Here is a 25,696-nt window from a genome sequence, read left to right on the forward strand (position 1 = left end):
TTGGCGAATTGAACTGATTCGTTTGAGTGTTGCCTTCGGCCTAATCTCAAAAATAAACCTGTCAGCCTCGAAAGGCTCCCAGAATGAAAAGATAAAAAGATAAAAATAATATTGCAGATACAAGTTCCAAGGTTGGCTTCAATTGATATTCATGGAAACTACGTGGGGTAAAATGAGAACCCCCAACCACAACCTTCCCTCAAAGCCTCCAGGCGGAAAAAAAAAAAAAAAAGAAAACAACGGCCTAAGCGTATGACATCACATTCCATCAATAACGTGGCTGTCCACCATACTGGTAACCAGATCCAGGCTGCGATCCATACCCTTGTTGCTGACCATAGCCACGCGATCCCTGGTAGGGAGGTTGCTGGGGAGGCTGTTGCTGTTGGTATTGACCCGGTTGACCCTGCGGTGGGTAACCCGACTGGGAACCATACGAAGCGGGTGGGGCACCAGGGGGCGGACCATACGGAGGCTGGGCCTGACCCTGGGGTGGTGGTTGGCCATAACCTCCTCCTCCGTACTGGCTGACCGATGCAGGTGGGGGTGCATTGCGACGTTCGTCGTCTCGTTCATCCTTGGTGTCGTAGGAGGAATCAATAGCACCAAGCATCAGTTTGGCACACTACATAGACAGTCAGTTCAATACTAGGCAATGATCAACATAATGAATGGCTTACCCAAAGCTCGCGAGTAAGATGCACTGGTGGATTAGCACGGGACATCTCATCCTGCTCAACCTCGAAGTCTAGAACACCGCGTTAGCTAGGATCCACCATGAATTCCACGTGGAACTTACTGGAGGTACAGTCGATCAGGTGGCCAATGTGAGGGTCCTCGTCCAGAGAGCCCAAGAAGTCGCGGGCCCGCTGATCAGTTCCCACCTGCGAGAACTGGAAAGATACGGAGCCGGGGCCATAACGGGTCCGGGACGTCTCCTCCACTGCGTAGCGAATGACATCACCCACAGCACCGTGAGGCTCGCCAGCAGGCTGTCCGTCGGTGATGGTGATCACCAGCACGGGCTTCTCGAGGCGGTTGGCCCGGGCGGGTTGAACAACCATCGGGTCGATGACCTTGCTCTTCAGGTTGGTGCCGAGGGGGGTCAGGCCTGAGAAACGGACTCGGGACACTAGACGGTTGACATCCTCTGCGTCACGGATGCCGTCGCCCACCTCACTGGAGTTCATGAATCGGACAGAAATACCGTCCTGGTCGAAGGTAGATGCAGCAGTAGCCACGATGGCGAGGATCTGTCTGAGTTGTTCCTTTCGGAGACCCTTCTCTTCGAATTCAATGGATCCGCTGTCATCGACGTAGAGAATCACGTCGAACAGCGAGAGCTTCATGACATCGGTCGCAACCTCCATGGGCACAGCCCATTCATGAATCAGTCTGTTGAGCTTGCCCGGTGCTTCAGCGGCAAGCGTCTGAACAAGCCGGTCCAATCGCTCCGGGGGGTAGAAACTTTGGAGATTCTTCTCCTGAATCGTGGAAATCAAAAGCGATCGGTAAGCTGCGACTTGCTGCTGGGTAGCCGGGGGAGCTGCAGACTGAGGGGCGCCACTGGGTGCACCACTGGGTGCACCATACTGGCCTGGTGGTGGTCCACTGGGTGCGCCATACTGGCCTGGTGGTGGTCCACTGGGTGCGCTATACTGGCCTGGTGGTGGTCCACTTGGTGGTCCAGGTGAGGGTCCAGGACGGTCTTGGCCACCAGGGTATGGAGCTCCCTGGGTAGGGTAGGGGGGTGTCTGGTTCTATTTTCCGTTAGCATTCTTCTCCAGTCATCAAGCATTCAACAAAACGTAAGGTCAGACGCGAAATACAGAAACAGGCAGTGGTGCAGGGCATGGGGTATTATGTACATATGACGGCTGCTGTCCAGGATACGGTTGTTGTCCGGGGTATTGTTGTTGTCCTGGGTATTGCTGTTGACCGGGGTAGGGCGACTGTGGAGCTTGCTGTTGACCCGGATAAGGCGACTGTGCAGACTGTCGTCCTGGATAGGGCGAACTAGGAGACGCATAGGACTGTCCCGGTTGCTGGCCCGGGTAAGGCGAACTAGCGGAGCCATAGGGCTGGCCTTGTGGTGGGGGTGGAGGTGGGCGGCCATAGCCCTGAGATTGCTGGGGCTGCTGAGATTGCTGAGAAGCGGGGTAAGGTGTGGATGGCGGAGGCCTGGAATAGGGAGATGATGGATTCTGTTGAGATGAGCCGCCGTATGGATAGCCTTGGTAAGGTGCCGACATGGTTCCAGAATGATGATGACCGTGGAGGGGTAAATCGTGGAAGTGGGGGGAAAAAAACACGAAAAGCAAAAGAAGTTTAAGAAAAAATATGGCTTACCGATCCCTGAGGGGCTGGGGATCCTGAATAAGCCTGGTATTGGGGCTGTTGATTCTGAGAACGTTTTAACACATTTCCTCTTTTTTTTCTCTATGACGTCGAACTGCGAGTCATAGCAGAAACAAGTGCAGAGATGGACATATGACTTACCGATCCACCAGCCTGCAAGGCTGCAGGAGGACCCCCAGTGTATCCTGATGGAGGGGCACCTCCATATGAGCCACTGTTCGCCATGGTCTGGCTATTCTGAGCTGCGGCGATTTTCTGAGCGAACTAAAGATGATGGGTCAGATTGAGGTGTTCTCTAGGAGTTGCGGAAAGAGGAATCTGGAAGGCTTACACCCATGATAAAACTGGATGGGAAAAAAGAGAAAAAGGTAAGACACAGAAGTCGGAGTATCACGAGAGGAGAAATCCACGGTTCGATGACGTTGCCTGATGTGGATAGCCCCTCTTAAGTTGGCCAAGTGAGGCTGAGCTGTATACGTTGGGTACTTGGGGATACTTCGCCCCACACGTGTCCTTACTAGCAAACAAAGTACCTCCAAGTACCTTCAATGAAGTCACCGGGTCAATGTAACTATGCAGCCCTATACATATTACGATTTTAGGCCGCAGTTAAGATTTTCTCGCCCCCCGTAAGATTGTGCTTAGGGTCGTCATTAAGTATTTCATACCTCCAAGGGCTCGACATGGTACTCAGTGAACGGTGGACTGGGGAAAAAAAAAGAAACCACGTGTCTCCCCTTTCTAGCTAAAATCGAACATATCCAAGGTCGGATTTCATCGATACACTATAGCTCCCTCATATTTCACGAACCAAATGTGCGATTATCATGTCCAGATATGCCCTAGCACGGGGTATGATGGCCTCAATTCCCTCCAATTTCGCTGCATCATCCCACAGTCGAAGTGAGACCATGTCGTCCCGAAGCGGATCTTCCTCGAAGTTTTTGAGGTCCGCATCTCGGAAGGGGCCGCCTTGAAAGGCCAAAGATCCCTGTGAGGCAGATGATAGAGATTCGTAGTATCCTCGGTCAATAGCAGTCAGGTACCTAAAAGGTGAGTCTAGGTTCGCAGAATGACAGGTGAAAGAGCACATACCGTTTGGCTGCGACGTGACTATTTACCAAGCGGCACACTGTCTCGCTGAACCCAAGAGCTCGAAGATATGATGCCCCGATGGCTTCATGGCCGACCCGGCCGACATTTTCCGTGCTTTCGCGAAGGTTCATGCGAACCTCCTTGGTGGATTCTAGTGGAATTATTTGACCAATGTCGTGTAATAACGCCGCGATTACCAACTCATCACGAGCATCTATCAGAATGTTAGTGACTATGAGAGATCTTGAGAACAATACGTACCCGCTTTATGGGCCTGATGAGCCGCCTGCAAACAGTGTTCTAACTGGCTAATCGACTCCCCGATGTAGTCACCTTGGCCATACTTTTCTAGAGCCTCGATCAGGGCCTCTGCCTTTTCCTTGGGTGACTGTTGATTCATGGTGCAATTGAATCGAATAGTAGCAACGTTGAAAAGAACCAAGACTTGGGCGAACAAAAGAAAGATGAAAAAGAGGTGAGGTGGAAAGAACCATTTATATACGCCAGAGCCATTCCGTTACATTTCCAGTCCAGTTGGAGCTCTGGGGGATATACTAAAATGTTCGGTCATCATGCCGGTGGTCCCCCACACGAATTTGGAGTGGGCCAGGCCAATTAATTTCAATGGTACATACTTTGTACATACATTTCAGTCATTTTGGTTTGACTAATATCATTGCTACAGTGTCTTTAGATCACATGGGATTGACTTTTTACTTGCTACTAAGTATAACGTACAGTCTGCCTCCACCGATCACGCCGGGACGGCCTCAGAGTCCACAGTTAACATAGGGGATCCAAACGCATATCGTGCACGGCCTTCCTCATATGACTGTCCGTTTTCCCGCATGTGTGTTGCAGGCCAGAGCTTCTGACGGTCGGAATAGTACTGGTCGTGCAGATTACCTTCGGCGGCACAGTTATACGTTGCATAGATCGCACGCCGATCCTTCGAGCTCACATTGGCACCACTGCGATGGGCCAGGTACGAGCCAAAAATCAAGATATCACCTACTCTTATTAATGAAACTGCCATGTATGTGTTGGAGACTTCGCAATTTGCATACCTGATTCAAGCTCAGCGGGTGTCCATACATTGCTTTCGGCCCAATTTGACGCAATGCAGCGATCGCTGCCGAGAGGAATATCCATGCGGTGGCTGCCGTTCACCACTTCTAGACCTCCATTGGCTGCATTCATTCCATCGACCGCCGCAAGAATAGTCAAATGCTTGATGTTTTTAACATGGGTGTATGCATTGGCATCAATGTGAGGATCGAAACCACCTATGAAACAGATGAGTGATCGAGTCGGGCCTATAAGATCGGACATTACTTACCACTTCCTGCCAACTTGTAGTTGATCTTTTCCTTGAAGAGAAGCATCTCTTCTCCTGCGAGCTGTTGTAGGAGACTTGTTGCACGTTGCCCTCGGAGAAAACTATCGAATCCGGCATGCGAGTTGGCAAAGTTTTCAGTGCGACACAGCACACGTTTGCCTTCCGAATTCACCTCTTGATAGGGCATCCAGGGCACATCAGGGGTGCATGGAAGATCGTGGACTTCCTGCGCCCATTCTCGCAACAGCTCCGATTCCTTGGAAGTGAAAAAACCGCGAACCAGCAGGTATCCACACTCCTGGAAACTCTGAAGCTGCTCAGCAGAGAGCGGGTAATGGAAATTATTCATTCTGTTACGGGTAGATCCAAGTAGAAACACAGAATAGAACGTGATCGTGAAACTTTGGGGTGCTCAGGAGCTCGCATTTTGTAGATAGACCGAGAAGTAAGTCGCCGCAATCGTAGTCCTAAGATGTCGCCCTTCGCACCGAGATGAGTGCTTTTTGAACGAGACGAAATATAGATCCACCATATAGAATGCACAAGCATATGAGTAAATGATAAGCTCCGATAGGCTTAACCTTCAGATATTGGCGGAGATCAAGACTCTCGGGAGACTGTGTTCAAGCACATGGCTGAAAGATAAGCTCCGATAGGCTTGGCGGGTAATGACTTCGGGAGACTAAGGAGCCCTAGAGACTATGTGGGGGGTTGCCAAGACATTCTTGTGAGGAAGCTGTCAACTGGAGCCATGGCACTGCGAAACTATGGAGCTCTGTTTATACTCGTGTAGGTATGTACGCATGGACCTAAGGCAGCCGCAGGGAGCTCAGACCCCTACTTCGTACTACATACCCACAGGCATATCTCGCACTTCCCACCGAGACTATCGTGTCTTTATTCTAAGCTATCATTGGTCTCTTTTAGGAGTAATTCATCGTTAGAGCCATCGAAGATACTTCTATAGATATCAGTATCTTCCCACTGGTAACATGTCCTCTTTGACTTGTTCAGTACCCTTGTCAATATGGCTATGGCTACATCTCCCAGTGACTCTGTCATGAAGATGGAAGATCCCAAGGGGCAAGTCTCGCAACCCGACTGGGACATTGAGCAACGAGAACCCGAGAAGAAACGCTCGGGCGTGCTCAATGTAGTGGTTTCCGGGTTGGCCTTGTTCAGTGATGGATACAACGCTCAAATCAGTACGTGTTAATATGCACCTCTAAAGATCCTCATTCTCTTCTTTCTACTAACCGCGTGGTAGTTGGTTATATGGAACCTTTATTCTCGGTCCTGTGAGTAGCCCAGTTTCCAAAATAATTTTGGCCAAATTCACTGATGAGTCCAGCTACATGGACGGAATGTCTTCGACTATAAAGTCGCGTCTATCGAACTCATATCTCATCGGTGAGATATTTGGCATGCTTTTCTTTGGCGTCCTAATTGACCGCATTGGTCGTCGGACTGGTATTGTCGCCGCGACAGCGTTCCTTATTATCGGAGTCGTGTTGGCAACTGCTTCTCATGGAAAATCGCAACTAGGGTATGCTTATCGAAGCAATTCAAACTTTTGATTGAAATCCATCACTGATGATACAATAAGAATGTTTTGGATGATGATTGTTGCACGTGGCATTGCAGGATTCGGCGCTGGAGGAGAATATCCTGTTTGTGCCACTAGCGCCACTGAAGCTGCCGATGAGACTGCCCATCTCCGGAAACGACGTGGTTTCTTGGTCGCAGCGACCACCGATTTTGCTATAGATTTGGTCAGTACTAGCACGAACTGGATGAAGACCTTGCTGACTTTACCACAGGGATTTGTCGCAGCTGGCTTGGTTGCTCTTATTGTTCTCGCCTGTTACGGCCAACAAAACTCCGAAGGGGTCTGGCGCGTTACATTCGGTTTGGGTATTGCGGTAAGTCACTTCCTCATAAAGCTAATGATTAACGATTCTCACACTGGGATCAGTTGCCATTATCGATCTGTTTCTTCCGCGTTCGGATGGTCAACTCTACTCAATACCGAAAGCATGCTATCAAGTCGCAGTATCCCTATGGTTTAGTCCTACGTCGCTACTGGAAACCCATGCTTGGAACATGTAAGTCGTTTGGCTTAGTTAAATTGTGCAGTGTTTCTGGCTAATATGTGATGTGTGATGGTTCTAGCTCTGGCTTGGTTCTGCTACGACTTTGTCACATATCCATTCGGTCTGTTCTCATCTACCATAATTGAGCAGCTGAACCCCAACAACACCACAGTTCAGAACATTGGATACGGGGTAGGTCGCCATATCACCATTCTTTTAGATGGTTAAACTGACAATAGGATTTACAGACCGTTATAAACTGCTTTTATCTTCCAGGATGCTTGCTTGGTGGTCTCCTCATGGATCGAATCGGCCGCAAACAGACCATGACCCTAGGATTCATGATCTGGGCTATATGGGGATTTATTCTGGGCGCTGCGCTCCAACCTATTCAAAGTGTTTTCCCACTTTTTATAGTCATGTATGGTATTTTCCAAGCACTCGGCGAGATGGGCCCTGGTGTCTCGACATTCCTTTGTGCTTCAGAGTCATTCCCAACACCCCTTCGTGGTCATTTCCTCGGATTTGCAGCCGCAGTTGGCAAAGCCGGAGCGTCAATTGGGACAGAAGTCTTCACCCCAATTCAGAACTCCTTCGATACCACCGCGAAGGGCCAGCAAGCAGTTTTCCTAATTGGGGCGGCCTTCACAGTGGTCGGTGGTCTGATTGCCTGGTTCCTCATCCCAGATATGTCTCGAGAGCTAGAGACAGAGGATGCTAAGTTCAAAGCATATTTGGAAGAGAATGGGTATGATGTGAGTTTGTATGGCGAGGCATTGGTCGTCAACGCCCGCGCTTCGACTTGACCTGGCAGACAAACAAAATATAGAGTTCAGAATCGTCACACTAAATTCAAAGCGACTTTAAAAAGCCTCAATGATATCAATCTGTTCATATTATAGTATCTCTAGTGGATATTAGGCGTTTGTTTTACTTTTCTTTGTGCGCTTCAAATCAGGCTTTCCTCATATTAGCCAAATGAATATATAGATAGAGTTCCCGCAACTATGGGAATTCAATCGCCTTTCTCTTTCTCACTTGTTAGAAACTGCATGATCCAATCAGGCCATAGGGTTCAGTAACCGGGGAATAAAAAGCCATTGTAATTATATAGTTCTATTACTATACAGGATGGTTCCGCTACTTCTCCCGGAGTAGTTTTCCAGGGCTACGACCCACATCCCCACTTTTCTAGAACGGAAGCCGTCGGGTGGATAATTCTTATTTTTGTTCTTACATCCATGTTATTACAGAGACCGCTCAAAAAGGCCTACAGGTGGGCATGATAAGTTTGCTATTCTAGGCGGATGATACGTTAGAAGTATGCCCCGTTTTCACTATACGCTATGATACCTTTTCCAACCAATATCTATTGTACACATAGCCTGAACCATATCTATACAGGATCGGCAGATAATCTGCAACTTGCTATATTAGTTGCATCAGAGCTTGCTGGTATTGGATCAAATCCGGGGTAAAACTCAGTCTGAACCATGAAATATGGCCTTAGATCACTCACCTGGGCAGGTGTGGGCAATGATGTCACAAAGTTGGCATGCTCCAGGGATGTCCCTTGAAATGGCACACACCTCACCTCACCTCACCTCATACACCCTCTTCTCTTTGTTTGTTCCCAAATCATGTCAAGCACCAAGCATCACTCTTACTCTAATTTTCGCGCTTTGCTCACTTTCACATTCCCAACTCCCTAATCACTGAGCTACCTGAGATATCATTCAGCTCATCTATAACAAAAGCCCCGGTCATATCTAAGCTTCCCTCTGTCTCTACCCATCCAATCTACAGCTTCCTAACTTCTCCACCAACATGCCTACCCCTATCCTCCGCCTCGGTATCCTAGGCGCCACAAACGCCATCCAAGCCACCTACCTCCCAGTCCTCCGTTCTCTCAAAACACACTACACTCTCACAGCCATCTACGACCCCAACCCCGAAATCGCAAACCAATGCCAAGCCCGCTTCGACATTACACACGGCACAACAGTCGTGGAAGATGTCCTGCTCCATAAAGAAGTGGACGTCATCCTCAATCTCCTCCCAATGGAGTACCACGAGCAATACACCGTGACAGCCCTCGAAGCCGGCAAAGACGTAATGGTTGAAGTCCCCCTCACAATGAGCATCTCAAGCCTACGCCGCATTCGCGGAGCAATCAAAAAAGGCCAAGCCTCCCGATCCCTCGATGGCATCAACGGAACAGACCGACCAAAGGTATTCGTCGGATGTGCGCGCCGCTACGCGCCCTGCTTCACAGAAGTCTTCAAGAAAGAACTCGCCGCGCTAGGCCGCGTGTACTACGCGCGCTGTCGACACATCGCCGGCCCAATGAATATGGACAATAGCGTCGCGCCTGCATCGAAAGACATCACGCCGCCAATGAAGACCAACAATAACCCAGAGCAGTTCCGCGCGCTACTGGAAGACGTCTTCAGCTTGGAGGAAGACCTCACCCCGGACAGAGTCGCGTTCTGTCGCTACCTCGGTATGCTGGGGTGTCATGATCTGTCGGTGATGCGCGAGTCGTTGGGATTCCCGGATGCTGTTTCTAACGTCGCTATCACGGACCCGTTCTATTCTGCCATTTTCCACTATACGAATTCCGCTGAGAATGACGGCCATCCGTTCACGCTCCTCTATGAGGCTGGCGTTGATGCTGTGCCTCGCTGCGACGCCCATTTGACTGTCTATGGTGCGCACAAGACTCTCAGCATGGAGTATGACTTCCCGCGTCCTGGTGAGAAGATCAGCACTGGTACCTATGTGCGGGTTGTTGTTGAGGAAGCTGATGGGACGATGGAGGCGGATCATGTTAATGGCAATCAGATCAACGAGATTGAGAATGCTGTTCCTCATCGTCGCGTCAAGCGGACGGAGACCGTTAGTACCTGTGATGAGGCGTATGAGCGTGAATTCTTGGCTCTGCATTCTTATCTGGTTGGCGGTGGTTCGGCGGCGAAAACGACTGCCGACGACGCTTTCATGGATCTGCGGCTGCTGCTTATGATCTTTGACCACTATAACCGCCAGTGTGGTACCATTCGGACTCCGTTGGGTTGAGTGTCGATTTCTCAACAGGCAGTATGAAAGGGGGTATGCGTCCAGGGTTTTCTCGAGGTTGCTTTGAGCTGGTTCTACGAGGGTCATTTACCCCGGGTTATGGGATAATCGGAGTCTTTGGGGTTGAAAACAGCCAGTGGGAATTCATTTTACTGCCCGTCTCGGGTTTAAGGCGACTTCCATATGAAATACAAGATACATACCTGTGTTCCATGTATCGTAGGTAGCATTCAAGCTATGATCTCTATCTGTCTGAAATTACACTATCGCTTGCCCTTCTTCTTATTCTTCTTAGCATTAGGGCCACCACCGCCACCGCTGGGCTTTTGCTGCTGCGGAGCGGGAGACTCTTCCGCCTTCTCATTGACAGGACCACCCTGCGTGAGTGCCGCGGCACGCTGCTTACCCTTCTTGCCCTTGGGCCTGTAAGAAGAGCGGTCACGCACAGGCAGCCAGCGCTCGGGATCCGGCTTCTTGGCAGGATCGAAGTCCTTGGGCAGACGGGACTTGCGAACACGCTTGTTGGCGCGATCGTCGGCGTTAGCTGCGGTGCGCTTGCGGGCACCAGCAAAGGCAGCGGCAGCCGCGGCAACCGAGGAGGCAGAGGGCGAGATGCCAGCTGATTCCAGAGCTGAGACGTCGACGTCGGCGATCAGGTCGCTGACTGCCGGCAGGCGGTCGAGTTCGGACTCAATCTGCGCGTAGTCCAGAGTGGCTTGTGAGGCGACATAGCCAGCGATGGCGACGCGGTCGTTGGGATCTTGCTGGTGCAGAGCACGGAACAAATCACCCGCTGTGGATAGGTCTCCGCGGTCTTCGGAGTGCAGGAGGGAGGCGGCTGCTGCGCGGAGGAGGGACGCGGGGGGCTCGGGCTGCGTGCGCCAGTAGGAGGCGGCTTGTGCGAGAGTGGTGCGTATCTGGACCAAGCGACCTTCACGCTGGTACAGGGAGACTAGAACGCTGAGGAGACCTGGGTTGAAGCGGACGGCCTCGTTTGACCCCTCCAGGCTGTGGAGTGTTCGCTCCATGGCTGTGATAGCAGAGGTGGTGTTGCCGCTGCTGACATAGAGCTGTACCACTGTCAGAAGAAGCCCGATGTCTGTGGGCCGTCGCTCCAGCAATGGAACGATCTGTTTAAGGGCCCGAGGGCCGGTTTCGCCTTGGGCGTGAGCTGCGGCGTTGTATACAGAGAGGAGGTTGGTGATGGCATCGGTGGATGGGCTTGGACGTTTTGACTGTGCCTTGGCTGTGGATCGGATTATGCCATCGTATTTCTGGACAAGGAGGTCTGCGGCGTGTGAGTTGCCGATCAGATCGCGGTCCTGGAATTCGAATAACCGATCGTTATCTGTGGCATCTGGGGTGTCATGGAGGGCCTTGTATAGGATGTAGGGATTGACGGCAGTCGGACGAGCGAGGACGATGTTGTTGCGGGCAATCTTTTTGGTTGATAACTCGGTGATGCTAGGAAAGGATGTAAGTAATAAGTTTCAAATTGGTATGATTCAACATACTTGTCCACTGCGATATCTTTGAGAACCACCTCGGCCTCTTCCAACTTTCCAAGTTGAATCAAGACATAGAGTTGCTGAACTGCGATTGGCAGAAGCTCTGCGGCCTTGTCTTCAGGTGAAAGGTCCTCCGATGTCCGGCAGATATCTATGCAAAACGTCAGTATAAGTCCTAGTCTTAGGCAATACAGCGGCATGCTAACTTTGAGCTCGGTTAAGCAAGACCTCGCTCTGCTTAAATGCTCCCTTTGCAATATTCAAGCAAGCTGCGTTGTAGGTTGTTTCGAATGATTCCAAATCCTCTCTCGACAATCGGTCGTGGCGCACGAATTCCGTCTCTCCTTTCCATTGAAGCTGGGCATCGGTAGCCCACGAATTGATGTTCAGGTCGTTAATCTCGTGGCCGAAAGATGTCGTATCCTTCGACAGTTGTTCGTAAAGCTCAGCTGCCCGTCGGAAGTTCTCGGCACGATAGCGCTGTTACGACAATACAATCAACATTGGTCCTCAAGCAGCAGAAGGAAAGATGGGGTGCCATACCACTTGTGCCTCGAGGTGACTAGCACCACGCCCAGAAGCTGTCCGAGTCAAGGCTTCTGTGGCTTCTTCAAGCTTCCCGCACTTGTATGATGCATATGCGTATTCCAAGCTTGCACTCTGCTTCAGCGCATCGCCTCCGGCCTGGAATGTCTTGAGAGCTTCTTCGTAACGGTCGAGTTTCAATAGAGCAACAACTTTCATGTGTTGCGCTTGCAAATCGGATTTGGATTTGGCGAGGACTGCATTGCACGACTGGAGGACTTCCTCGTGGTCGTCAATCGATGCCCGCTGCAGTAGCGAGGCCAGCGATTGCGCAACCATAGCGGGGGTTGGTCGAGGAGTTCGAGAGGGTATTAGGGGAGTGAAGAAGACTGGAACTTCAATTTCAGATAAAAGATAAAATCGCAAGATTTATACAAAGAACACCTTTGCCGATTTCCCCAGATCAACTGATATCAAACTCCAATGTGCGGAACTGGTCTTTCCCCGATGGGGGGTTTCTGCACTCAACGCCCTGTGCCCCACCGTAGCTCACGTGTCCTATTCCAAGGTTCTTCCATTTGTCCATATCGTCCTGTTCCATCTTTGTCCCCAGTCCTCTTATTAGTCTATCTCATTTGCTGCTTGTGGGTACTTCTACTAACCCTATCAAAAGATATGTGTGCCTGACCACCAAAGCCTCCATAGTTATCATGTTGAATACCTTTTTTCTCAGGCAACAACTTTATGGAGTGCCTCATACTTCAAACATCTACTGCCTCAGTATTGGGGTCCCGACTTATTTCTTATAAAGAATAGGCTGGAATAAAGACAAATACTAATTATTGAAGTGGAAAATGGCCAGTGAGCACATCAAGGCCTAGCCTGTGTTTTATTATGGCTAAATTGCAAATGAAACGACCATCAACCAACTTGCTAATTGGAGTCATAAGTTCTTACTGTTTGCAACTGAGCCCCATTTTCTAGACAGAACGGGCAAATACCGTAGAACGGACTAAATACTCTAGCCATAACCGACTAAGCTGCTATCTGTAGGATGTCCACGGGTACATATTGCGTACGGCCGTAGAGTACTTTCCTATTTTTGTCGTACCCAGGCACGGTCCACCCTACGCAGGGTCTACTATACGTCTCGTCGCAAACACTCTCACGTCTTGGTCCAATATTAGAAGCTACCAATAATCCGTTGGACTGGCATGTCTCTCAGTCCCCGCCAGCTCCTCGGTGCTTGAGTGAGACGTGCAAATGCAGCAAAGTCCGGCCTGACGCCTTCTGAATTATCACCTTCGCTCGATTTACCTCTCTTCTCTTTGCGACTTTCTTTCAATGCCTTTCACGAACAAATATCCAGTTTCCCCGCAACGTTCGGTGAACTTGTTTCGCCGTTACATTCGAGGATGTTGTCTAGCACTGTTGACCTTACTATCATTGTTCATCCTGGGCAGCATTTTACATCACAGGCAAGACCACCTCATGTGTACTCTTTAAGTTGTACTCTTTAAGTTTACAGCCTAATATGGAGCCTTCCAGGTCTATCGTCATCCGCCCAGGGGATATCGTCAGTAGGAGCTCGCTGGAAGTCAGACCACAAGATGATCAAGCGCCATTTGCCCATGAGCCGGTTGGGACTGGAACATTACGTGATGTTCGGTGTGTTGTCCAACTGGTTCCATTTCATATTTCCCCTACATATTATCACATCTCGTTTATCAATGTCTTCTTGACACCCTATCCTAACTCACGATCTATAGGGAGAAATTCTATCGTGGGGGAACATTGACAGTGGCACACGAAAGCGATGATGATAATCCCCCGATCCCTGTCATTTACGACCCTTATCCAAAGTACAACAGTCCGCAGTGGCGCAAAGAGTTTACAGGGAGATTCCACGCCTGTGAGGGCCCGCGAGGAAAGACTCTGAGCAGCTCAAGTGCCCGAGATATGGTGTTTGTTATCCAGGTAACCAAAAAGGTAATTTGTAGCTCTCCCGAAACCCAAGGTATCTTTAACAAGTCAATAGATTTCCCTGCACCCATGTTCGGGTCGTATCAGGCAACGGGCCTCGACGGAAATGGCTGTTCCAATCGCTTTTCTCGATTGGCTGCGTACGGGTACGGGAGTAATACCACTCACCCTGCCTCTGGAGTCAATTGGAACGAGACAAACTGGGGGTCACTTCAGTCACAGTGCTTTGAGAGGAACGTTGGAAGATATTCCCCAAGTGGGACCAATCCGCGCCCAATCAGCCTCACACTGCCAGTTCACCCTCGTGTTACTGCACGCACCCTCCCTCGTGATCAACCAACCTCTTCGCCGCATATCTCACGGTACAAACCAAGATCAGCCGTTATCCTGCGTGCATGGCATGACATGGAATGGTCCGAGAACCTTAAACAGAATGTCCGGTCTCTTGTCACGGAGCTGTCGTTACACTCTGGTGGCGAGTATCAGGTCTTTCTCTTGATTCATATCAAAGATGAGAGCATCCCTATCTATACAGATGATGACGAGGTTATGAAGGAGATTAAGGCTCGGTTTATCCCGCACGAATTCCAGGACATGGCCGTTCTTTTCAATGAGAAGACTTTAGAGTCATGGTATCCTAGAGTCGAGGACCATAGGTATAGTGCCTTTTCGATCCCACGGTTATTGAATTTTGCCAGGTCTCCTAACAATCCCGCAGCGCAAATTTTCAGTATTGGCAACCAATTCAAATATTTTCTCAGATGTTCCAGGACTTTGAGTATTACTGGCAATTGGAAATGGATTCCAGATTCACCGGTCACTCTTACCATTTTCTCGAAAATTCCGCGGAGTTTGCCAAACGACAGCCGCGGAAATATCTTTGGGAACGCAGTGCCTACTTCTATATTCCAGGTGCACATGGAATTTGGCAGGACTTCATCGAAATGGTTGGCTATTCTATGAAGGGCCGAAAGAGTGTTTGGGGGTCTATGAGCATCCATCAAATAACCCCAATAGGCCCCAAGCCTCCGGTCGCTTTCCCGGAAGATGATAAGTATGAATGGGGTGTTGGCGAAGAAGCAGATCTCATCACCTTTCTCCCGATCTTCGACCCTACTGATACGCAATGGCTATTCAGAAATCGGCTATGGGGACTTCCAGAAGATGTTCCACGGCGAACAACCCCTGTAGCCATGGGGCGTGTATCAAGGGAATTATTGCACCAGATGCATATCATACAGATCCAACGAGGAATGGGTTTGGTTTCTGAAATGACGCCTCCCTCGCTTGCTCTCTGGCATGGGCTTAAAGCCGCCCACGTGCCCCAACCTCTTTATCTTGACGGTAAATGGACATCAAAGGAGACAGGCCGAACCATGAACCTAGGTGAACCTGATAAGATCAATGGTGGGCCTGATAGCCTCTGGAACTGGGACCATCTATGGGATCACGTTCTCTATCGGTTAACGTACATGTTTACAACACAAACTGCGGAAGATTTCTATCAGAGATGGCTAGGCTACCCTATCGATCCTAATCAATATACCGATGGCACCTATGTGAGTCTAAAATCGCTGATTAAGTCTTATTTCCGCGCTAACCGCTTGTCCTATATTTAGCACCAAGATAGCACCGGTCGAAATTGGTTTGAAACCGGCGACTTGGTAAGTTCACAACTTCCCATAAATGTGAGAAACGGAGATCATTTGAACTAACAGCCATCTTTTTTTTTTCTAGCGAGAGGACTTGTATGGACCACTCTGTTTTCCATCTATGTTACTTCATACTATCAAAAACACGGAGGAGAGGAAGGGATCAGCCATGGCAGTCCCTGTTTAAGATTCCTTCACGGCATTTGTTAATTTCGATGATATCCATTTATGTATGGAGTATATTTAACTTGAATTCTTACTACTTATGAACGTCTAGTGTCTCTACGCTAGCTATCAGCTATGCATCTTGGGGAGCATACGAAATAATGCGGAGGACGATGAAATCCGGAGATAACAAGAGATATGCACACAATGAATGCGCAAGACACCTACGCTTTCTTCTGCGACTCCAGTACGGAGCAAGCCCCACTGGGATTGACATTGGCATTGGGGGCTAGGTCGGCTTGACCCCCATAAGATTAGGGAGTATGGAGTATGTACGGAGTACATATTGGCCACGCCTCAAAAGGTTTTGAGAAAAGAGTAAGTGGCTTGAATATCACCCAAAGATCTTCAATCAAAATAGTGGGGCGGAGTGAGAGCACACGGAGGAGTGGGAACGGCGAACCAAACTGGGCCGACGCTCCAAACGGTATATGAAATGTAACCTGTCACCGAGTACATCATACAACAACCGGTGTCCGGATATTACTCCGTTGTAATTGTAGTGCTTATCTAGACGGAAATAGTGTCTTGGCTGTCAAAAGCCATCTGGACGGAGTTACACACGGGTAGAGGACGCGCGGATGTGGGGACCGGAGGAATCAGAAACGAGTAAGAAAACGAGATCGTTGGTTAGAAGGTCTTGGCATTGGCACGGTTGTACTCTCTACTTTGTACTTTGTACACTGTTTTTAGGAGTTTAGAGAATCATCATGTTCAATAGTATTAGAACAGAGAAGGAATTATCACTGAATCTATGTCGTTCCTTTTTGTATCCTTTATCAACTTTGTACCTGAAGATCATTTCCAATCAATGGCGGACCCGAGTCCTGCATATACGAGCACACGTGACTTCCGCCTAATGGACCCCTCAACGTCATCGATCGTCTCTCAGACCCCTTAGAGAATTGGCCCTGTCCATTTTCCATGGAACCATGATCGTCCCTTGACCCTTGTCTTTTATTTTCAATCCTTTTTCTCTTCTTCCTCATCCTCATCCTATTCCTCAACCCTCTCCAACCCATCAGGGTATATTTATACACTTTCATCCGCCTACCGTGGGCCCTTGATTGTGTTCTAGACCAAATTTTTTTCTCCGCAATGCGGTAGAACCCGGACACTATCTCACAACACAAAATATGCTATTCAGCGCCCGGGATGGGTCCGTTCCAGGGGCATCATGGGCCTGGAAAAAGGTGCTGCGGTTCGGAGTTGTCTTCTTGTTCGTGGTAGGGTTTGCCGCCGTACTATGGCCCTCGGTCGAGCCAGTGAAGCTGCCGCTGCAGACGGCTCCCAACATCACCCTCGCCCCCGATGTCTCGTGCGATCTCGATTACGACAAATTGGCATCCATGGATGTTCTCAAAGTCGCCCAATACACTCGTCGAGAGATCGTACTCGATATGACGGATGAACCAGTACCCTACACGCAGTGGCTTGAACAGCCGCTCTTGGAAGAGCCGAGGGGAACTGAGGGAGCAGCGGACGGGTGCTCAATTCCAGCACCAGTGTCCTTGCGGGTTCCTCAGGCGCCGAAATTGGCGAACGCATCACACATCGATTTTGGAGTCGCGACCAGTGTCCAGAGATTGAACGAGTCCCTGGATGCGTTCGCCCACTGGGCTGGATACTCGCGCACTCGTATTTTTGCGCTGATCGAACCGGATCGCTCAGAATCCGGAATCCGGGATGTCAAGGCCAAGGCCGACGCTCTGGGGGTTAACCTCCACATCACAGAGTCAGACGATGACTACCTCAACCGATACTTCGCACTTATCCCTCTTTTGAAGGAAAATGCCCGGGAAACAACCCAATGGGGATGTATCATTGACGATGACACATTCTTCCTGTCGATGTCCAGACTAGTGGACGCGCTGGCTAAATACGACCACACCACCTCCATGTATATTGGCGGATTGTCAGAGTCTATCCCGCAGATTGCGGCATTCGGAATGATTGGATTTGGAGGCGCGGGCGTCTTCTTATCAAAACCCCTCTTGGAGGAAATTACCAACGTATACGACAAGTGCTCTGCGATGGATTTCACAGGCGATCGCCGCATCGCCATCTGCATCTACCGCTACACCAAGACCCGGTTGACGGTAGACCACCGTCTGCGGCAGCTGGACCTGATGCACGACGCCTCTGGATTCTTCGAGTCCGGCCGCGAGCCCCCGCTCACGGTGCACCACTGGAAGTCCTGGTTCCACGCCGACATGCCGAAGCTAGCTGTGGTCTCCGAGCTATGCGGCGACAGCTGCCTCCTCCGCAAATGGCACTTCGGCGATGGCTGGATCCTAACGAACGGATTCTCAGTCATCAAGTATTACGCCGACCCGGACCAGGACGATATCGCCATGGAGCAGACCTGGGATCCCCACAATGGCGCCAATGATGAATCTTACCTGCACGAATTGGGTCCCCTCCGTCGCAAGGATGAGCACAAACAGACCTTCCAGTTGTTGGATGCTGTCCACGAGCAGAAAGACCATGTCACTCAGTGGTATGTCATGCGCGATGAGAAGCATGGTGATCAAGTCCTGGAGCTGTCATGGCGCATAAAATAAATATAAATTTGTTTTGACTTGTACATGTACGGAACGTGTACGGGCTCCTTTATATGGCCTGTGGGCCCCGGCGGTCTGCTGGATCAATAAGCCCACTTTCAGGCGCAAGGGTAAAGGAATGCCTCTTTGCATGGAGTTTCGTTTCGCTGTTTATAGATGATAGATACACCTTCTGTCTAACTCTAATGAAACTCTAATGAGTTGAATAATGTGATATGGAAGTTTTTTTGGTTATCATTTGTGTTTTAAAATTGTAGCTGTTGAAGATATAGTTCCGAAGAAGGGTCTTCTCGAGTATTCTGTAGGCTGCTCGGTCTTAACAGGTCTCGAGTAGCTGTTCTAGTTTTGATTTAGGCAATGGCCTTATCGTCCACTAATCTGCTAGGGCCTTTTTCACATAGGACTGGGCACAGGTGTCTACAAAGTATATCTTTAAATATCCGTAGAGGATAGTGATGATAAAGCCAAGAGCAAGGAAGGGGAAGGGGAACAGGTGGGTAAGACCCGCCTCTCTACCATGGCAAGCAAGGCCGCCAAAGTTCTGGGGGCCATAGCTCCCCCGATAAACATTATGTTGTACCATGGAACCGATTAATATCCCCCTTGCATATCCCATGTGGATATTAGGTATATACTGTATGCATATTTCTTGGTCTTTTGTGATTAGCGGATAGACAGGTGCCAAACATGTGGTTTGTTGTTCTAAATGTTCTATGGAAGTATTTAAAATATATATCTTCAAGAACCAGTTTTCCAATCATGATGACTGGAGGCTTGTTAACCTACTTGAAAACCTAACTATAATGTTAGAACTAAATGAAACATTAAAGATGCTATAGATATATATCTATGGCAGCTGGGAGCTACAAAATCGAGAAACAAACAAAAATACTTGCGGATGTACACTTCAAATCCACGAACACACGGGGTGCTATCTGACCACCATCTATCGGAGAAAATAACGGCTCGTAGTAATATCTAGTACGAAGTACGGAGTACACCGTAGGGGAATGCCGTGACCCAGCGAAGATCCTACGGAACCCCTGAAGATCGATCGGCGTTGAATGTCGATCATTAATACTATGTATGTTCAATATACCGGATGTGAGACCAAGTGGAATAAACAGTAAGCAGTAGACAGTATACAATTAGCAGCAGTGTACATAATCCAGAGCTAGTTGATATTTTCGGGAGAGTGGGAAGGACGGCGACTATTGACAGTGACCCAGCAACCTGGATCAAGTTCTGCCAAACGGAGCCAGATACGAGAATTTTGGGTCTTTCGACAGTCAAGACTAGAATGCGAGATGGGAATGCAAAAAAGTGTTGTTTCAGTCTACATTGGTATTTATGTCCAACATATTACTTTCATATCGAGTCACCTCCCAGTGGAGAGCCTGGGGCATAGTGCAACGCAATGCTTCAGGGTCATGTGCATTAGCTTCTACGCCATGTGTTTGGTACGGAGTATATTTGGGTGTTACCCAGGGATATTTAGCATGGTTTCTGCAGTTGGACTCGCGCAGCAGGCTGAGACGAGCTAGTGTTGACTTAGATGCGACTATTTACCTTGGTGTGATGAGTTAGGCACATCAGTGGGTCAGTGCTCAATTTCCCCAGGAGAAGTTGTGACATCAGAGTGGAATCTGCGTCAGAAGACAACAGAAAAATGGGCCTTTTTTTTGGTCATAGCGCCAGCGGCTGTTCCTGGATTGTGTGGATATTTGTTTTTTCCTACATATATCGGGATATGTAGGTTGACAAAATAGGGTATGTCTGATCTTCCAAGGCCAATGGGTTACATTACCCCTAGGGGCTACGGGGAGGGAAGAATCCCACAACTCCACCTAATTTGTCAGAAACTAACCTTGCAGCCATAAAACAACCCCAAAGCTGACCTGTACAGGACATGCTCCATCCCAGGGGCTTACGGAGTACAGGTTGAAGGACAATGTTCTACTAATAGAAAATATGGAGACTAGCGCAAACATGATACACCAAGACACGTCTCAGCCACAACCATGTGGGAATCGCCCCGTGTCCAGTCATCCAATGTGCGTCGGCCTGACCCGCCTTGGTTCGATTTTGTGTTTTATTGGCGATTGCTCAAAATCAAGGAAAAATAGTTAACGGTGAACTATAATGAATCAGCTTGCCAGTCATTGGCTCACCAACTCCCTAAAATGCCAACGTACTGTTCATTCGGCTTTACACGGATCTGCACGGTATTTACAAAAAAGTATCGTAGAGGGGAGATAATCTCCGCAACTCCCCGCAAGGATCCGAGTTGAGACCAAACTTGGCAGGTGCAGTATGCAGGATGATGGGTGTCGTCACTTTCGTCACAATTGTCAGGGATGTGTGTTAGCTTGGTAAGTGGCTGAGAACGGTACGTGTGTGAGAAAGAGTGTACGTGAGAGGATAAATGATCATGCCAATGAAGAGGGAATAATACAACATAGCCCTGGAAAGTCACCTGGGCACCATATGACTAGACCAGTCATCCTGGTGCCCAACCCCCCCCCCCCTTTTTTTATGTTTTATTTTATTTTCCCTCTAGGCAGATACAAGCTGGGCTGTGTTTAACTTATTTTTTTTCTTTACATTAATCCCTCGATGTGAAGGGTATAGTGCACAGGCTCAGGGAGGATCTCCTGGTAAGGCTCCGAACCGTGCGCAGCATGGGGGGCCGCGCATGTCTTTTTTTTTTTCTCTTCTTCGTACGGCTTCCACGGCTTCCACGAATGTTCCAAAATCCTTCTGGCGGCCTTCTGGAAGGTAAGGAGAAGGCTTGGCGGAGCCATCCGTGCCGTCTTTTGCGGTAGAGTGGATTTCCCAGAGGCTGAAGGCAGCCGGTGCCCTCTAGTGCCCCCGGAAGGGAAAAGGGGCGGATGAGATGGGTGTAATTACCGATGCACACCGGATTAGCTCCACTGCAGGATCGTCAGAGTCCAGGTAATAAGACAAGAGGGGAGAGGATGGTGAGAATAAAAAGTCGAAAGTGAGTTCGTCCTACCAATAAGTGGAAACAGTGTAACCTATATGCTGCGTGAGGTACGGGAGTACGGAGTACAGGTTACCATTGTGATAACAGAAACCTTCTAGAAGGTAAATCTCGATTTTGCGATGTATTCGGCTAACAATAGTCGGGATGCACTATCGAGGTAATCTCCCAATATAAAAATAAGTATAATCATTCCATGTGTCGCACCATGAGAAACCTGCATGTCATGGTCGATCACCGAAGTCTCCCGTTTCGATTTTTTTGGGGGCTTTATTTTTACTTCTTTTTTTTATTTCTTTGTGTTTTTATCGCAAAATCCGGCAGATGAAAAATGATATATTTTCTTTTTTAGCTTCAGGGGTCGTAGTTCAGGCCCCCCTTTAATACTGTATGGGGGATTTTATTAACGCCTTCCATATATTAGTTCTCTATTAGTTCGATCCTATCCTCTGTTTAGATCTTGATCTGGGGAATAAACGTCACATTTACAGGGTATATCCCGAGAGAAATTTCAGGAGGCTATATCGAGGATAATAATAAGGAAATTGTTTGGATCGGCCTTTCGTATCCATTTTCGCACGGGGGGAAGGGCACGTTGTGGATCCTTCTGGTGCGGCCAGGTTTCCTTCTAGCGGGCTTCGCTGGGTCCGACTAGGGAGCACTAGCCCTTCTAGAAAGGGACTTGAGTTTAGGAGTCTTGGTTCTTTGGGGGATGGTACTATTATAGGAGTATAACCTTGCGAAATGGATAGATATACTCCGTATATGAAAGTGCAATATATCCAAAGTGAGATTTGAAATTTGGATATATTACTTCCAAGGCTGAAATACTAAATCAAAATTAAATAAAAAACCAACTAAAATCACCAAAAAAGAGAAGTAAATAAATGATGTACAAAGATGCAGACAGTGGCACCTACCACACCTAAATCACCTAAATATAATAATGTAATAATCATATTTCCTATTTCTATTTCTTTCCTCCCCTCCCCCCTTTCTCATCTTCTACTCTTTTTAACCCTTCGCTTTCCTTTTCTTTTTTTTTTCATCTTCGATCTTCATCTTCTTTGTCTATTCTCTATTCTCCTCTTACCACCCCCACTTAACCGGTTTGCGCGAATTCCTAACTTCCCTCGAACTTCTTTTATTTGGACTCTTTACCAATAATATCTTGAAACCTCGAGCTCCCTAAAGGTGTGTTTTCGCTTCACTCCTTCACTCCTTACCTTCACCGCGATTTGCCAGTGATGACGCATCTCGCCTATTCACCTTGGCTGCCCAACCCTCTCTGTCTGCGCTGTTATCTTGGGTTTCATGAACACGGACAATTTCCCCATCTGTGCTGGTCTCGTCTTTTTTGTTTTCCTGGAACTTCCCCCACCGAGGCGCACAGGCAAGAAGATCACGAGCTTACAGCACGGTGGAAATACCTCGGAATCGCAACCATTGTGATATTTCATTTCATGCTGACAGCTGTTTTCCCCCAATAGAAATCTTGACAGGGATAGTAGACCTATAGACCTATCTTTCTTCCACCCTTCCCCGAACGATCACGCGTTCCGCCTTTAGCCGACCACAACATTATTTCCTGAGCTTGGCTTTTTTTTTGGCAGAAAGCCTATCGTTTCGATACCTCTTACGCAACCTTGCATTCCACTGCAGAAAAGTGGAGAATCTACCCCGTCCCATTCTTCGTTGAGGGACTGTCCAAGACACTACGTGTAATACAGGTTCACGCAGGGTGAGTGTCGAGTCCAAGGTCTTCCCACGAGTTGCGCGCTCGCGGAGTTTTTTTTGCAATCGAGCTCGTTCTACTCTACCGAAAACTGGTTCTGACTATTTCGTGACTCGCAGAGCTTGCTATTTGTGACCCGAATCTCCCTCCCAACGACCCGCCACCCTTCATATCAACCAGTCCTTACGCGTACAGGACGTCGAATCCACCAAGTTATCAGACTACCTCGGAATACTAGTCGTGGAAGGTCTGCCGAAGGACGTCTTCGAAAGCAGTCCTTGACCGCGGTCCCTTGGCTACTTGCTGGGTCGGGTCATGGACTTCACGACCATCCTGAACAGGAAAAACTCCGCAGCCGCTGCCGCCGCCGCCGAAGCGCAGTTACAACAACAGTACTTTCAACAGAGTGCACAGTTACACACCGGAGCTTCGCCCACCATGAAGAGCGAATCAGGTGGCCCGGACAATCCTGTCAACGCATACCCTCCTCACGGCCCTCCGCCCATGCAAATGGATGGCGGACTTGCCGATTCCTTCTATTATGCACAGCCCACGGGTTCAGCCCCTCGAAACATGGCCTATGCCCCCGCGGGATACGCTGGCGATCCCCAGATGCAGCAGGAGCCTGTCCCACAGGGAAGAGCCGGAATTGAACCACCACCAAAGACTTTCCACTGCTCGACCTGTAACAAGGGCTTCGCACGGCGCAGTGACCTTGCCCGACATGGTATGTATATACTCCAGAAGTTTCAGAGATGTCGCCACTGACAATTTATTAGAGCGTATTCATACCGGAGTTAGACCCCATGCTTGCGAGTGGCCAGGATGTGGAAAGCAGTTCATCCAACGCTCGGCTTTGACAGTACATTCTCGTGTACACACCGGAGAGAAGCCTCATATGTGTGAGAGATGTGGCAAGGTGTGTATCTTTCCTCTTTTGGTTCTGGCTAGATCTAACATTTATTCAGCCCTTTAGCGACTCGTCTTCGCTGGCCAGGCATCGCCGCATTCACTCTGGCAAGCGACCCTACAAATGCCCGTATGCCAACTGTCAGAAGACCTTCACGCGCCGTACGACGTTGACACGCCACCAAAATCACCACACTGGGACCATTGAAGAAGCAGCTGCTGAAACAGAGGCCCAGTTGCGGCAAAATAAGGACCGTGGACGTTCTGGTGAGGGAATGTTTTCCGAGCACGCTTCCATCCATTCTACACCGTCACCCGCGCAACACCCGTCCATGTCACCTGGTGGTGAGCTCCCGCCGCTGAACATGCACCGCTCTGCCGGCGACTACTACATGGGCACCGGTCCTATCCCGCCTCACGTGCGTGGGGATTTCCCCCAAGGCAGCCCCCGGGCTTCCCCGACAGCGACCTCTCCTTCGTTGTCAAGCTACGGCAGTGCGCCCCACACCCGGCCATCTATGACCTCGCATCCCTACGCTCCGCCTCAACCTCTTGAGCCCCCGGCCAACAGTGATCATCGTCCCAATAGCGTGAACGGCAGTCCGCACATGACTAGTCTTGGGTGGGCCTCGCCGTCTCACGGTAGCATGCCATCACCCGGATCGGCCAATGACTTCACTTACCCTGAGCCCACTGGCCCCGCGTACCCGACATCGATGCCGCCGCACATGTACTTCCCCAACTCTACCATTCGCCGGCCTACCAGCACCGAGCCGGAGAACTATGAAATGAAGCCCCGAGGTGACCACACATGGTCCACGGCTGTATGATGCGATTCACAGCTCATACTTGCAATTGTCTCGCAACAGCTTTGAATTTTCCGTTATTTCCTTTGTCTAATAGGTTCATTGCATAAGCCCCTTGATTCCCACGAGAGAATACATCTATGCCTCTCGATTGATTTCTTATTTCCTTTGTTTTTCATGCATTTTTCTTATCCGTTTGTATTTATATTGATGGGAAACCAGCGCACTGGAAGGAGTCGGACGGTCTGATCGTGTTTCCAAATCTGCGATTTATTGTTTTGTTTCAACATGTCATCTCGCTTTTGCAACACCCCCCATTTTCTTTTGTTGAATGCTTGCGGATGACATTACCGAGACACGATCAGATGAGGAACTGCATCTATGGAATTGATAGAGGGTTGGACTAGGGATTGCCTTGGGTATGGATGGGTTCGGGAAAGGGTCTGGGTTTGTTTTTCAAGGAGACTCCTGATTCTGGTGTCTGGTTGGGATTTAGTTATGCGTGTCTATTCCGCTGTTTTTCTCTTCTTATTGTTTCATACATCTAATTATTGTATTGCTTTTTTTTTTCCGCTGCTCTCCGACGAATACCATCTTTCAAATGAGGTCGTCGTTCACTAGTGTTTGTATGGTTGTATTATAGAACGATGATAATAGACAAGTCATTGAATTCGTGTTTCATGTCAGATCGAATGATATGTAGATAGTATATTCCTATAAGATGCCCACGAATACGTTCATGTGTTTCTTCCCAACGACAAAGAAACATGTCTTCTTACAAAGAGCCTTAGCGGTGAGGATCTACCTGAATCCACCAAGTTT

The 25,696-nt window shown here is 49.1% G+C and overlaps 9 protein-coding genes across 9 annotated transcripts; 5 read left to right on the top strand and 4 right to left on the bottom strand.

Annotated features, from left to right (window-relative positions):
• Positions 1-268: 268 nt before the first annotated feature.
• Positions 269-2,695, bottom strand: rfeF (uncharacterized protein; the record flags this gene model as incomplete). Its single annotated transcript, XM_040954070.2, has 7 exons — positions 269-625; positions 681-748; positions 800-1,760; positions 1,869-2,204; positions 2,350-2,403; positions 2,500-2,622; positions 2,690-2,695. 7 exons carry the CDS (start codon positions 2,693-2,695, stop codon positions 269-271), a joined length of 1,905 nt encoding a protein of 634 aa, XP_040815315.2.
• Positions 2,696-3,154: 459 nt separating this feature from the next.
• Positions 3,155-3,853, bottom strand: N7455_010266 (HD domain-containing protein; the record flags this gene model as incomplete). Its single annotated transcript, XM_040954229.2, has 3 exons — positions 3,155-3,404; positions 3,454-3,667; positions 3,715-3,853. The coding sequence occupies 3 exons, from the start codon at positions 3,851-3,853 to the stop codon at positions 3,155-3,157; spliced, it is 603 nt and encodes a 200-aa protein (XP_040815390.2).
• A 354-nt stretch (positions 3,854-4,207) lies between these two features.
• Positions 4,208-5,141, bottom strand: N7455_010267 (phytanoyl-CoA dioxygenase family protein; the record flags this gene model as incomplete). Its single annotated transcript, XM_040954054.2, has 3 exons — positions 4,208-4,464; positions 4,521-4,739; positions 4,793-5,141. The coding sequence occupies 3 exons, from the start codon at positions 5,139-5,141 to the stop codon at positions 4,208-4,210; spliced, it is 825 nt and encodes a 274-aa protein (XP_040815403.2).
• Positions 5,142-5,819: 678 nt separating this feature from the next.
• N7455_010268 (uncharacterized protein) lies at positions 5,820-7,691 on the top strand (the record flags this gene model as incomplete). The annotated part of the gene is made up of 8 exons (XM_040953997.2): positions 5,820-5,997; positions 6,060-6,090; positions 6,144-6,338; positions 6,399-6,564; positions 6,613-6,714; positions 6,768-6,897; positions 6,965-7,077; positions 7,134-7,691. The coding sequence occupies 8 exons, from the start codon at positions 5,820-5,822 to the stop codon at positions 7,689-7,691; spliced, it is 1,473 nt and encodes a 490-aa protein (XP_040815367.2).
• Positions 7,692-8,712: 1,021 nt separating this feature from the next.
• Positions 8,713-9,963, top strand: N7455_010269 (Gfo/Idh/MocA family protein; the record flags this gene model as incomplete). Its single annotated transcript, XM_040954147.2, has 1 exon — positions 8,713-9,963. The coding sequence occupies one exon, from the start codon at positions 8,713-8,715 to the stop codon at positions 9,961-9,963; it is 1,251 nt and encodes a 416-aa protein (XP_040815538.2).
• Positions 9,964-10,226: 263 nt separating this feature from the next.
• On the bottom strand, positions 10,227-12,335 carry N7455_010270 (signal recognition particle subunit SRP72; the record flags this gene model as incomplete). The annotated part of the gene is made up of 4 exons (XM_040954225.2): positions 10,227-11,427; positions 11,478-11,622; positions 11,678-11,951; positions 12,015-12,335. The coding sequence occupies 4 exons, from the start codon at positions 12,333-12,335 to the stop codon at positions 10,227-10,229; spliced, it is 1,941 nt and encodes a 646-aa protein (XP_040815377.2).
• A 1,005-nt stretch (positions 12,336-13,340) lies between these two features.
• On the top strand, positions 13,341-15,818 carry N7455_010271 (DUF3405 domain-containing protein; the record flags this gene model as incomplete). The annotated part of the gene is made up of 6 exons (XM_065606401.1): positions 13,341-13,444; positions 13,545-13,664; positions 13,766-14,635; positions 14,698-15,538; positions 15,599-15,643; positions 15,717-15,818. The coding sequence occupies 6 exons, from the start codon at positions 13,341-13,343 to the stop codon at positions 15,816-15,818; spliced, it is 2,082 nt and encodes a 693-aa protein (XP_065460364.1).
• A 1,174-nt stretch (positions 15,819-16,992) lies between these two features.
• On the top strand, positions 16,993-18,420 carry N7455_010272 (glycosyltransferase family 31 protein; the record flags this gene model as incomplete). Its single annotated transcript, XM_040954161.2, has 1 exon — positions 16,993-18,420. The coding sequence occupies one exon, from the start codon at positions 16,993-16,995 to the stop codon at positions 18,418-18,420; it is 1,428 nt and encodes a 475-aa protein (XP_040815398.2).
• Positions 18,421-22,451: 4,031 nt separating this feature from the next.
• N7455_010273 (putative C2H2 finger domain protein) lies at positions 22,452-25,363 on the top strand. The gene is made up of 5 exons (XM_065606402.1): positions 22,452-22,618; positions 22,915-23,165; positions 23,279-23,886; positions 23,939-24,078; positions 24,128-25,363. Exons 3-5 carry the CDS (start codon positions 23,475-23,477, stop codon positions 24,896-24,898), a joined length of 1,323 nt encoding a protein of 440 aa, XP_065460365.1. The 5' UTR covers positions 22,452-22,618; positions 22,915-23,165; positions 23,279-23,474; the 3' UTR covers positions 24,899-25,363.
• The last annotated feature ends 333 nt before the right edge of the window (positions 25,364-25,696 follow it).

This window comes from Penicillium solitum (assembly GCF_028829755.1).
Source record: "Penicillium solitum strain IBT 25940 chromosome Unknown utg000008l_segment0_segment0, whole genome shotgun sequence".
NCBI classification, from domain to species: Eukaryota; Fungi; Ascomycota; class Eurotiomycetes; order Eurotiales; family Aspergillaceae; genus Penicillium; species Penicillium solitum.

Bases quoted from the DNA above. Each gene is read 5' to 3' on its own strand.
- N7455_010273 (XM_065606402.1), top strand. From the start codon at position 23,475: ATGGACTTCACGACCATCCTGAACAGGAAAAACTCCGCAGCCGCTGCC. The intron at 23,887-23,938 runs GTATGTATATAC...ACAATTTATTAG, and splicing joins CAGTGACCTTGCCCGACATG to AGCGTATTCATACCGGAGTT. The intron at 24,079-24,127 runs GTGTGTATCTTT...ACATTTATTCAG, and splicing joins TGTGTGAGAGATGTGGCAAG to CCCTTTAGCGACTCGTCTTC.